This window comes from Spea bombifrons, chromosome 2, assembly GCF_027358695.1.
Source record: "Spea bombifrons isolate aSpeBom1 chromosome 2, aSpeBom1.2.pri, whole genome shotgun sequence".
Taxonomy (NCBI): domain Eukaryota; kingdom Metazoa; phylum Chordata; class Amphibia; order Anura; family Pelobatidae; genus Spea; species Spea bombifrons.
The window spans coordinates 119,018,348-119,032,027 of record NC_071088.1 but is presented as its reverse complement, the minus strand read 5'-3'; the positions used below and the strand labels follow the sequence as shown (position 1 = coordinate 119,032,027).

General features: G+C 40.7%; 1 protein-coding gene across 1 annotated transcript; it reads left to right on the top strand.

Moving 5' to 3' along the window:
* Positions 1-1,005: 1,005 nt before the first annotated feature.
* ZNF740 (zinc finger protein 740) lies at positions 1,006-8,398 on the top strand. The gene is made up of 7 exons (XM_053456228.1): positions 1,006-1,069; positions 2,311-2,433; positions 4,534-4,773; positions 5,596-5,676; positions 5,754-5,877; positions 6,156-6,274; positions 7,035-8,398. The coding sequence occupies exons 2-7, from the start codon at positions 2,410-2,412 to the stop codon at positions 7,122-7,124; spliced, it is 678 nt and encodes a 225-aa protein (XP_053312203.1). The 5' UTR covers positions 1,006-1,069; positions 2,311-2,409; the 3' UTR covers positions 7,125-8,398.
* The last annotated feature ends 5,282 nt before the right edge of the window (positions 8,399-13,680 follow it).

Genomic DNA, 13,680 nt, shown 5'->3' with positions numbered 1-13,680 from the left:
GCTGTTTCGTAAAGATATTTTAAAAGTTTTCTTACATTGGAAAAACTGTTAAGGGTTATTATTTCTCAGAGCTGTACTGAAATACAAACTTTAGATACACCAACAGTGGACACTAGATGAGTCCAGGTCTCAAGAACCTACATACTGGACTGCATGAAACCATGAATCCAAGCCATGTGTCCCTCATATATTCAAATAACAAGTGGTTGTGCTTATTGTTAAAATGCATGCAGGTTCCTCTAGTCATATATATTAATTATAAGTATTTGGGTTTCCTTAAAGCATACATCGCTTCTACCCGATTCACCAATCTAAACGTTGTGTTTGTTATAAACGACTTTCGCCTCTGATTTTTGCTTACTAGCTACCCTCTCACCCTGATACATTCACAAAGACTGACAAAGTCCAACAAAAGGAGACGGTGTATTAAAGTACTCTGTAAATACTTTAATACACATTTTTCAAAAAGAAAAGAACCCCGTCCAAAGCATTTCCTGACCCAGTCCTTAGTGGTGACTGCCAGTAATTATACGATCACTGGCAATGAGATGAGAATGCCCCCAATGCATTTGCAAGGGGGGCACCACAAATTGAAAGGGACCACACAATTCAATACATATATTGAATATATGTATAAATTGTGTAAATTGTTGGTGCTATGTAAATAAGAGATAATAATGATTACTCATTTTTTTCAGAAATAATAATCAGTTTTTTTATTCATGAAAATATTTTTCTTTGTATTCTGTGAACAGAAAGTTTGCAGGTAATTGGAAACTTTTTTCAGGACGTATATATTAGTGTGTGCTTAGTGCTTACTCTATGTAAACATATACCTATAATATAGGCCAGCGACGTCAAACATCATGTTACACTCACATGTAACTCAAACGTAATGGTTTGCCGTAAGGAATAATAATAAGGTTTGTGTTCACGGGCTGCCTCTAGTAAGATGGCGCTGCGAGGCGTCTTTTGCCACGGAGCGCATGCGCCTGAAGGGCGGAAGTGAAATGCAGAGTTTCCGGGGCAGCGGCAGTAGGGGGCTACGGAGCGAGAAGCGGCTGGACAGGTATATAAAGAGAGGACAGGCCTGTGTTAAGTGCACGTTTTTTTCTTTCGTAAACCTATTCCGGCGGGAGAATATATGTTGTATTATGCATAAGGCAGGGCTGGGTTACTTTATTTGTTAGTAAATCAGTATTTGGTGCAGTTTGCATTCAGCTCATGCTAGTTTGGTACATAGACTCTCTCGTTGTTTCCAAGTACGTCTACCCTATTTCCAGCTCCACACTCTCCCCTTATTACCAGTGAATTTCGCCCCCAAAACCGCGTCAATAAAACGTAGCGTTTCAGTGTGCTGAGCCCCTGCCGCCCCCACAGTGCACACGAGGGCCCTCTTTCCTCTCCGGGAGTCCTGCCTGCATTGTTTACATGTTGTGCATGTGAGAGAAGGAGATCCAATGCTTTGTGGTCACTTATGTTTAGACATCGCCTTCCTCCGAGGGCCATCCAGTGCTTTTACTTTATCCTTTACTGCTGATAAACGGCAAGGGAGCCCAATTTGCAAATACAATTAAAGGGACACAGCCATATATCTTTAAACTCCTCAGCGAAGACGCTTCGCGATTACCATACAAGCCTTCTTTTTATTCAGCGCAATGTGCCTGGTGCTCAGATCTCCTTCCCTGCAGAAAACATGGAGAGATAGTTACAATTAGCTGATGCCTGAAGATTCGGGTGGGATTGAGTAAGCGCTGCTAGATGTAGCTTTTGGCTAATCGGCAGTCTGGTTTATGTACGTTGCGTGATACTGATCGCTATTATCAGTTAGTAGTGCGGTCACATAACCTTATGTTGGCCCATAAACGGACCTAAAGTAAACATTTGGGACAGCTTTTGTTTTAAGCCACTTTGTAATCCGTTTAACATGCCCAATAAGTACCATCAAAGGAACAAATGGATTCCTATTGCCAGCTGTGTTAAGGCAACTTGTGTCCCATGAGTTAAGTCGGTGCTTAAGTTGATGGGGACTCAACCACGGGCAACTACGGAAAGGCCCTGCAGTTACCACGGAAACGTCACAAATTTCTGTAGTAGCTCCTTTGAAAATGCCTGTGTGATGTCAAGACTAGGCCTATGACATAAACGTCATGATGCAAATTGCTGTGGAAACACCAAATACTGGTAACTTTCCTCTGTTTTTCAGATATTTAGAAAGTTTTCTTACTGTATCGCTTAGTGCTGCACAGCATGTGTTGTCCCACAAAAAGTAACTCTTTCACGATTACTAAACGCTTTCTTTTATCTCAGGATTTATTATGAATTGATCTGGTGGGAGAAACGTCAGGACTGAAATTCACAAACCCCCCCCCCCCAACCTCTGCGCAGGACGTTAACGATTGACGAGGGATGGCTCATGTACACAGCAACACAGTCAGTGCCCAAATGCTTTCATTTCTCTCCTATAATACAGTGAACGCGATACTCGTACGGTTATAGCATTTATTTTACCTCGTAAATCCCTGCTTTCAAAAATAAAGTCACATGATGGGATTTAAAAAAAATTTGTGATATAGTTTGGGTTAATCATCCAGTCGTCTATAGAATGTATGTGGGGCATTAGTCAGGATATTGTTATTAATGATTAAGCACTCCGAAGGTGGGAGAACATTTTACTGGGACTGAAGCCTGGTAGGCATGTTATCTGTTCATGCATTACAAAATGTAAATGTATTTATATATATATATATATATATATATATAATTTGAAGGAGGGAGAGGGCGTTGAGTTTTGGGGCGAATTGACAAGACGGTTATGTTTCAACTTCTTCATTATAGTATGCATTATAAAGAGCAGATCACAGTAAACCCATGCTGCCCGAAGAACTTGGTGGGCCCTGTATAATGTATTGTTAAATCAGCACGAGTTTTTCAAAGTTGTCTTACACATTGAATTATGCATTCTACAGGGCCCATTTAGCCATTTGCACTGGAAAAACTTACTAGCGTTGCCCATTCATAATGAACAGTGAATGAAGAGGGTTAAAACTACAACTCCCCTGCCAGCCCTTCCTTTAGTGAAACAAACTCAACTGATGATACAGGATCTCTCGCGTTGAGGGATCTCTCCTCCCGTGTGAGCGTTTGATTGCCCTACAATGTATCTAGAGACCAAGTGGCAGCTTCGCTAAAACAGTATGACCCCTTTTAGACTGAAATTAGTATTTGTAGACATTGAAATAGGGCTGCTTGCTACCAAATTAACCAATGTGAAAAAAAAGAAAAACGCCATCATGCTGCCATCTGAGCCATTGTGAGATCAGTTGGTCTGCATGAAGATTATAATGCCACTGGCTGTGATGTCATATTTGCCCCCAGGTGCAGAAAGGTTGTCATACTTGTGGAAATGTACTATTTTCCTTCTTTTTCCTTTTTTTCTTTTTTAGAATAATTATGGAACTTAATCACTTGTTATGTGCATTCTACATGCACATAAAATCATATTTCTTGGATAGATTTACTAATGGTGGGGGGACTTAAAAGAAAATTGTTAATTTTCTTTCCTTTTACTACTTGGTTTGGTATATATATATGGATAGGATCAGTTATTTTTGAAGAGTTTTCATGCATAAGTCTCCTTCGTATATCGTGAGCTGTGTAAGATTGTCACCTAAATTTAACTGTAGCAAAGCTACGGAAATTGTCCTAGCTTAGTTAAAGGAAAATGTGTCCCAACTCTCAGCGTTCAAAGGGTTAAACGGCTTAGAAAATGTTAATTTTCAGATTGTGCAGCACTTCAGCAGTTATTTATGTGCGTTGTGGAGCTGTCATGTTAGTTCAGTCTACTAGAACAAGGCAAGTCCTGATCAATACTCTAACTTGGTGAACAAAGGAATGCCTTAGTCAGCCAGACAGACGAAAGTCTTAGAGGGACCGGTAACTTGGAGTTTGTGTTTGTTGCTGAAGTCATTCTTGTGCCGGCTGAGAGTTGTAGTCGTGTATAAGCAATTGCCAAATTCCTAGTGTGTATAGCCACATTCCAGATGAAAACCTTGGGCTTCAATTTTTATTTTATTTTTTTGTAAATAGTAATTGCCCAGCTGGAAATAAGTGGGTGCCCGTATGAGAGGATTTCTTTGTGATTAAAAAAAGAAAACATGATTTCTAGCCCATTAAAGACTTGGGGGGATTCTCTCCCCCTTTTCTCTATTTTGGTAAGAGCCATGCAGCAAGGTTTGGCCGTCATCCTACCCCTAGAAGCTCACATGGACTCCGTGCCTGCTAAACCGATTTTAACGTTTCTCACTGCCAAAAATAGCCAGTTCTTCATACACAAAATAATAATAATTAAAAAAAAAAAATACATTTGACGTTAAAACGGCTCTTTCTTGGACCACGGTCTAATAACAGATGACCCACATGTACTAAGAACATATTTCATCAATGAAAGAACCGTCATAATGGGTACCGTCATTACAATTTTCCTCTCTGTTTGTCATTACCCGTTACAAGGATCTCTGGCTTTATTTTCAGCGCCGTCTCCTTGGCTGTGAGGCGATTCCTGGACTGGGGCTGCTACAGACTGCAGCTAGCAAAAAGCTGGGAATGTTAAGTGCTCGTTTGTCCCGTAATGCGCGGAATGAAGAAGGGGATGAAGAGGAGGAGGAAGAAGAGGTTGATGACAGTGATGACGATGATGATGATGATGAGAGTGATGAAGTAGAAGAAGTAAGGGACGTGGCAGTATCACAAAGCCTGAGCAACAACACTTCGGTATGCATACAACAAACTTACCCCCCAAGCTGTTTTTTTAGTATCTTTTGCATTTTTTAGGGGCACAGTGAGCCGTATTCACTAAACCAAGTGATACATTTGTGAGATGATTTTGAACCCTCCCTCCCCCATGTTATCTTAATATCAACTAATGACATTGATGGCAAGGGTTTTTAGTTTAAATCCAGCAAAGATTCCGCCGATTTGTAATCTATTGTTCTGTATCAAAAGGATATTAATTTTACCCTTTCTGTCTATCAATGAAAAATGATTTTTATCTTTATTTTATTTATGTCATTTATTTCTTGACTCCAGTAAACTTTGAGATGCTCCAAATCTTTGAGGCCGCTATTCCTCATCAAATAACGACCTGCTGTAGTTATATCCAAACCTTGTGGGAGACCAGCATGCAGTTTTCTGCCTTTGTTACTGGTTACGAGCCCTTACAGTTAATAATGTGTGTACCGTTCCCAACACCAAATGCTGAATTAATTACTTAAAGGTAGGACACTCACTACCTACCATAGACGCACCCTTTCAAATGTGGGTGTAGGAAAACTCTTGTTAAAGTGCCACAAACTATCACTGCTTTCTGACAAAGGTTGACATGGTGTGCTTGCAAATTGTCATCCTGTCACAGCGGTCCACAGCGGTTAATTGTGCCTTCCAAGTAAAAAATAATACTGTTTGATACGGTAATTGGAGCTGAGACACCACATTATTTTCCAGGCTTAATGTCTATGGAACTTTTGCCTCTCCTTGCTGTTGACCTACGTTAAAAAAAAAAAAAAAATCTATGTGGGTTTTTTGTTTGTTTTTTAGAGTCAGCAGAAAAAGAAGGCGAAAGCTCTGATTGTTAGAGACCAGGACTCGGTTTCCCAATCCACTAAAAGCCACAAGAAGGTACGAGCAGTTTGGATGAGAGCTGTAAACCGTTCTGATCTGATTTTTTGCATGTCTAACCAGGGTCTGTTTTCTAGGAGCTCATTACAGAAGAAAATGGCTCCTTTTCTCTTGGCATACCCAAGAATTTTATCTGCAAACATTGTTATGGGGCCTTCAGGAGCAGCTACCATCTCAAGAGACATTTGTATATCCACACAGGTATGGAAGTAAAAAAATCATAGTCCCGTAACGCAGCTACCATTTAATTAGCTGTATTAGGGATGCTGTTCCAGTGAATGTTGAAGATGATTTTTGAATATTTTCCTCTGCCGCCGACTTCAGTTGTCCTGCAGTTGGTGAATTGCACCAAATTCTGTGATGTTCTACCAACAAACCAAGGTTTTTGTGAGCTGCAGGCTATCTGGTTGCCTACACCCCAAGTATGGAAAGGGATTGACGGACAGATATTATAATTATACCTACTCGTTATCTTCTAGGTGAGAGACCATACGAGTGTGACATGTGTGACATGAAGTTCATTCAGAAATATCACTTGGACAGACACAAACGAGTTCACAGTGGTGAAAAGCCTTACCAGTGTGAGAGATGTCAACAGGTAATCAGTGCTAGCTTTGTCTCCACGTGCTTCTAAATTAGACGAATTCTAGGTGGTAGTATGATTCCATGCAAAGGTTAAATACAAATGATGCTGTAATATTATTGGATTGTGCCAGCCTGATCACAAATATAGTTTCTAATCCCTCATTGTTGCCAAGGATTATGTACAATTAGTGTTAATAATGCAAAGTTAGTGTTGTTTATTTTGTAATTAGCTGTTACCATGACACGGAAGGGTTTTTTTCTTTTTATTAGCCTGAGAATGTATGTCATGCACTCCTGCTACATCATTGGCTACTATATTCATGGTGCTGGTTGACCTGTCTCCAACATTTAATGGCGTAAGGCTATGACAATGGGGAGAATGAAATTGACAATAATTGTTGTTATATACTACTTGTCATGTCCTGTTTACCCATTGTACTGCGCTGCAGAATATGATGGCGCTATATAAAACAATAAATAGTAATAAACAAAACTGACAAGAACATCAACACACATCGGAGTCAAATGGTACAGGAGGCGAAAGCCCTGCTGTTGCAATCTTACAAACCATTAGGAATTTTTTTAATTATTTTCCTTATGTGAAGTTAATTTCTTTTTATTCCAAGTATGCCAATCTCACCGACTCAGGATATTGCACATTGTATCAGCTGGGGTGCCTCACGTGCTACACGTTAGAGACCCGAATTTAAATCTCTTAACTTTTCTGTTGTTTTGGTTGCAAATAAAGTCATTCTATTAACTTTCTTTATTAGGCATTTTCACGCACTGACAGACTTCTGAGGCATAAAAGGATGTGCCAGGGCTGCCACTCGAAAATCACCGACACCAACTATGCGCTGTAAATTTCACATCCCGCATCGCTTCCATCACAGATTTACCTACGTCAAGGCATTTCACAGCATCTCTAGCTGTCAGAAAATACAGGACCTGTAAATACAGGGAGTAGTTATCCCCCTTTTTTATTTTTAGTTTTTAATGAACCGCTTATGTTTCACAAGGACAGCGACACATGTTAATGCAAAGACCGAGAACTACGCAGACTTTTTTTTCTTGCTTTAAACAGGCGAAAAGAAGAGTAGCGTGGTTCTACGAACAACCACCTATATTAATCCTGGGTTCTCTTTCCGAGATATTCTGAAATATCGGTAAATCTGAAGTGTTACTTTCGCTTTTATTTTTTCTGAGAAGGGGAGATGTATTTCACCTGACAAATGTTTCACGATATGTAGACCTTAAACATTTAAAGAGGCAGTTCATCCCTAAAGAAAATAGAAATATTTAGTATTTTGAAAATGATTTTGAGATTGTGTTTGACGGGACCAAGTCATTTGTGAAGTTACTAACTTGTTACTTCTCAGAATAGTTGTTATACGGTTTGTACCTGTTTTTGGTTGGGTACCTTCTGTCCGGCCAATGTAACGATACCATATTACTATTATTATTAGGATGTTTTAACACATGAAACCAGCCCCACAAGTTACAAGTGTACGTTTGCAAATTACCAATATTTTATCGTTTTGGGGTCTTTGACTGTGATATCTAAAAAACATCGCTATTTTTTGTTACTAAGGTATAGATATTAAAGGACTTCGCTAATACTGTAAAATTTACAAATATATGTCTAATTTTTTTAAATAGAATTTCTGATCTATTGTAGTGTGATATTCTAGATGTATACACCTGAAATCACCTGTCATTCCTCCTGATTCCTAAAATGAACTGCATTTTATTCCTTTAGTGATTTAAAATCTTATGTCTAACATTATTAGAGTTAAATTCAATTTTCTACGCTACAATTTCTAAAGTTTTAGAATAGTTAGCAATATGTAGTGAGCCAGACCAGATGAAGATGCTTTATGGGTTGATCTAAAATCCGTTGCTTTTGATTTTTGGTAACATGCTCTTCAACATATTTGTGCATTTTTATTTTTCACGGATTGGTTCTTTTGTCGCCTTGCCGAAATGATTCAATGCTTTGCATGTGATTTTTTTTTTTTTTTTTTTTTTATTTTTTTTTTTAGTACTATGTCATACATGTGTATTTGGGTTTTAAATCACTGCCTCAATCTACAATATTAACAGTGTTTTTTGTAAATAAATCAAAAAGTAAAAGAAACTCCATCAGCTAAGGTGTGTTTGCATTGTGCATATGAAGGTTTAACCCAGACAATATACTATTAAATTTGAATGGGGGGAAAAAAATTCTATTACATTTTCTTAAAAACAAAAATCAGTGCTCACAAGTGTCAGTGATTGCTGTTTAGCTGGCTAACACATTGGCATACATTTATTTTCATCGGGAAAAGAGTAAAGAAGTGTACAAACAGAAAATTGTCAACCTTCCAGTTTTTGCAAATCCATTTAAAAAATGCCATAATCCATTTATTGACTTTAATATTACTTCATGCGGCATAGCCTATCAATATATTAGGTACCTTGTTACAGAAAAGTTTTCCATCTGTAATATGTTGTCCATAACCAAAGCTTTCCATGTAATGTGGCAGCAATGCCTTTCTGTCCACATTAACCCAGTCATTATTTTTTTAATTACAAAATGTTTTCTGGTGGAATCGGATGGTGACACTGCCAAATGAAATAAGGATGAACTGCAGCTTTAAAGATAAAGTAAGCCTTTTTGGAGAATCACATTTACAATGTAGAAGGTAATAAAGAATTCTAGCTGACAAAAGGTGTTTTTTGTTTAGGTTACTATTTGCTTTGTACTTTTTTTTTTTTTGCTTCAGGATTATAGTTGAGGGAGTTTCTAAATGTAGTTTTTAACAATGTACAGTTGTATTTTCTTTGCCTTCCCTTCCTGCAAGTGTGTTTTAGAATATTTAAATAAACTTGTGTTTTTTTTTATAATACTCAGTACTTTCATATTCTGATTTTTTCTTTTCTAGCTGTTGTATGTGGATGAATAGAATAATGTCTATGTTCTATACAGTTCTTTTGTTTAAGAAGAAAATATTTTGTGGTTAATGTAATTGCAGATGAATGTGTTAACATTTTGTGTGCAAATAACAGTCATTACTAAAAAATTATATTCATTAGTACAGCTAAAGTAAAGATGCGTTCTATATAACATATGTACGCCTGACCATGCTGCTTACCCTTAAATTTCATTACAATTTTACCAATACCATGGAAATCCGTATACCTAAGGATCTCTCCACATATGCCAGCACAGTTTAGCAGACACCCTACCAGATTTGTATACTTATAAATACTACCTTATCCATAGAAACAGTATATATAAGGCAGGCGGACACACATATACACTTTATTGACAAAAGTATCGGGACACCTGACCATTGCACCAACAGGGACTTTTATGACATTGCATTCTAAATACATAGACAATATTTAGTCGGTCCTCCGTTGCAGCTATAACAGCTTCCACTATTAAGGTAAGACTTAATGTTTCTGTGGGAATTTTTGCCCATTCATCCAGTAAAGCATTTGTGAGTCCTGACCTCAACCCCATCAAACACCTTTTGGATGAACTGGAATGGAGTCATACTTCCTATAAAAATGCTCAATAACATGCCTTTTAGTTTCTTTGCAAATATGGATGACAACAGCTAGAAGATGCTCTCGAGTTTTTGAAACCACAAAACTGCCCATTTGTCTTTATAATACTTTAAAAAAAAAACATCAAACTTTAGGTCAGCCTTGGAGAGTTACAAAGGATTGTATTGTCCTCATGCGCTAGCATCTAAGTAAAAACAGTACTTTCCCCATGGACCAGTGAAAGTCACCAGTGGTGCTTAAAAAACGGAAATTTTTTACTCACCGTAAATTCCTTTTTCCTTAGTCCAGTGGCAGTACAAGTGGGTAGTAATCTTCCTCGGGACAAGTAGAATCTAAAGTGAATAAATAGTTAAAATGTACACAGCCCCTCCTCCTTACCCATAAAAACCGGCACCTCTCCAAAGATGGCAGTTAGTAACAAGAAACACAGAAATGGATGCAAAAAATAAAGTTTATTATCAAGGAAGGGAGGGAAATCCGTACTGCCACTGGACTAAGGAAAAAGGAATTTACGGTGAGTAAAAAATTTCCGTTTTTCCTGTCATCCAGTGGCAGTACAAGTGGGATGTAACAAGATCCCGGAGAAGGGGGGGAAAAATGCCTAGGAGACAACAGCTCGAAGCACCTTGCGCCCGAAATCCGCCGCAGAGGAGGAAAAGACGTCTAGCCGGTAATGTTGTATAAATGTATTAAACGAGGACCAGGAAGCCGCCTTGCAGATCTCTTCAGGAGAAGCCGAAGCCTTTTCAGCCCAAGAAGCAGACATGGCTCTAGTGGAGTGAGCCTTGACGGGACATCTAAGCAACTCGCCATTGGCCTGGTAGGCCATACGAATGGTGTCAACAAGCCATCGGGAAATGGTAGCCTTTGAAGCCGCCTTACCAGCCGAATGACCAAAATAATTGACAAAAAGGTGGTCGGTGGTACGGAAGGATGAAGTACGCTTGAGATATATGTCCAAAGCCCTTTTAACATCCAAGGAATGCCATTTACATTCGTCCGGGGAGGAAGGAGACGGAAAAAACGAGGGAAGAACCAATGGTTGATTGATACTCGCCCTGGAGATGACTTTCGGAAGAAACGAGGGTTTTAAATGCAACACAACCTTGTCCTGATGGAAAACAGTGAAATCCGCAGAAGACGAGAGGGCTTGAAGTTCCCCCACTCTTTTGGCTGAAGTAATTGCCACCAAAAAAATCGTCTTGAGGGACAGGATCTTCAATTAAACTTCCTCCAATGGTTCGAAAGGAGCCGAACAAAGAGCCTGCAGGACGAGAGTAAGATCCCAGGTAGGAAAAGGAGACCTTGACGGGGGACGCCGAATAGTTGCGGCTTTAAAGAAACGTCTCACCAGAAGGTGAGAGGCCAAGTCTGAAAGAAAAAAATGGTTAAGTGCCGAGACCTGACCCTTTAAGGTAGAAACGCTGAGACCTGAATCCAAACCATCTTGCAAGAACTGCAGAATAGAGCTGACATTCTGAGGGAAGACCGCCAAACCTCGAGCAGAGCACCACAGAAGAAATTTTTTCCAAACACGAAAATAGACCCTGGATGTAGAGCGTCTTACAGAATTCAACAGAAGATCAGAAAGGTCACCGTCAACACCTTGGTTCCGCAGAATCATCCTTGCAAAAGCCAGGCCGTCAACCGAAACATCCGAAGGAGGTCTGGAGGAAGCTCCCTGTCGTCCATCAAAGGCTCCGACGTCGGAAGTTCCCAGGATGCCAAGGTAAGTTGTCTGAGAAGGGCAAACCAACTTCGACTTGGCCAGCAAGGAATGATGGCCAAGACCCTGGCCCTGTCTGAGCAAATCTTTTGGAGAATTCTCGGGATCAAGGCCACCGGAGGAAATATGTAGGCCAAATGGAAATTCCATTGAATTGAAAGACCGTCCAGAACCTGAGGATAATCCAGCCTGTTGAGGGATGCAAAAACCGGCACTTTCCTGTTTTTTCTGGTAGCCATCAAGTCTATCTCTGGAAGGCCGAATCTTGCTACCAAGATGGAGAAGGTATGAGCGGTCAGGGACCATTCCGCCTGAGACCACTTTGCCCGGCTGAGGTCGTCTGCAAGAAGATTGTAGCAGCCTCTGATGTGGGTTGCCGAGATGTCCTGCAGATGTTGTTAGGACCACTTCATTAAAACGGAGCACAGAACCTGAAGCTTTTGCGATCGCGTCCCTCCTTGCTTGTTTATGTAAGCCACTGTCGTAGCGTTGTCCGACTGGATTCTTACAAAACGACCCTCCACATGGGGCCTGAAAGCCATGAGGGCCAGAAGGACCGCCTTTAATTCCCTGTAATTTGAAGACTGATGAGAATCTTCCGGAGACCAAAGTCCCTGTCTGAAGAGGCAACCTAAATGCGCCCCCCAGCCGATTCTGGAGGCATCTGTGGTTAGAGTTATCCAATGTCGGGGTTGGAATGAGACACCCCCGGAAAGATGGGTTGATTTCTTCCACCAGTTCAGCTGAGATAGAACTTGGCGTGATATTGTGAAGATTGCGTCTAAGTCTTCTTCCCTTCTTGACCAGTTGGAAAGGATCTGCCACTGTAAGGGACGCAGCTGAGACTTTGCCCAATGGACCGCAGGGATGGACGCTGTAAGAACACCCAGGACACTCATAGCCCTTCTGACAGAGCCGGTAGGATTCCTTTGAAGAAAGGAAATTTCCTGTCGTATCTTCCTGATCTTTGATTGCGGGAGGAAGATGCACTGGGACCACCATCAACCCCAGGAACTGGATCCTGGTGGAGGGAAGGAGATTGGATTTCTCCTTGTTGATGATCCAGCCATGTTGTTCTAGAAAATGAACCGTGGTGTCCAAGTCTGCCAGAAGTTTTTGTGTAGAGTTGGCCTTGATGAGCCAGTCGTCCAAGTATGGCACGAGAGCGACACCCCGGAGCCTTAGGCTTGCTGTCAAAGGGCACAGGATCTTGGTAAAAACTCTTGGAGCCGACGAAAGACCGAATGGGAGGGCTGTGAATTGAAAGTGATAAAGTCTCTTGTTTACTCGAACCGAGAACCTGAGGAACTTTTTGGACGCTTCGGCCATAGGCACATGAAGATAGGCGTCTTTTAAATCCAGTGTAACCATGAAGTCTCCTCTTTGAAGAATCTGAGTGACCGATTTGATGTTCTCCATACGGAAGTGTTGATAGCGTATACAACTGTTGACCCTCTTTAGATCCAAAACTGGACGGAAAGAACCGTCCGGCTTTGGAACCAGAAAGAGACGAGAGTAGACACCCTGGAATCTGTGACGAACTGGGACCTTCTCTATGACTCCCTTCCGTAGCAGCGTAAGGCATGCTGAAAACAGGGCTACATTCTTGCTTCTCGCCGGATAGGAGGAGATGAGAAAACGGCTCAAAGGAGGTCGAAAAAACTTGATTTTGTATCCCTCCGCAATGATCTTCCGAATCCAAAAATTTTGAGTGGTCTGCTCCCAGGCGTCTCTGAACCATAGCAATCTTCCTCCTACTCTGTCAGAACTTCCTCTTTTCTTGCTTACCAGGACGTTCTTGGAATTTCCTATCTCCGTAGGGACGACGAAAAGTCTGAGAGCGGGAAGACTGGAACGGTCTGGCATTCCGATAAGGGTATTTACGATTCCATTTGGGCCTTCTATCTTGAGGGAGAGCTCGTTTGGTATCCGACATCTGTCTGATCAGGTCTTCTAGCGGAGCTCCAAACAGCTTCTTCCTCTCAAAAGGTAAATCACATAAAGAGGCCTTGGATGCTGAATCCGCTGTCCAGGATCGTAACCACAGGGCTCTTCGTGCCACTGAGGACAATCCCATAGTTCTGGCCGATAATTTAAGAGATTCTTGTGATGAATCCAACAAAAAACTATTGGAAAGC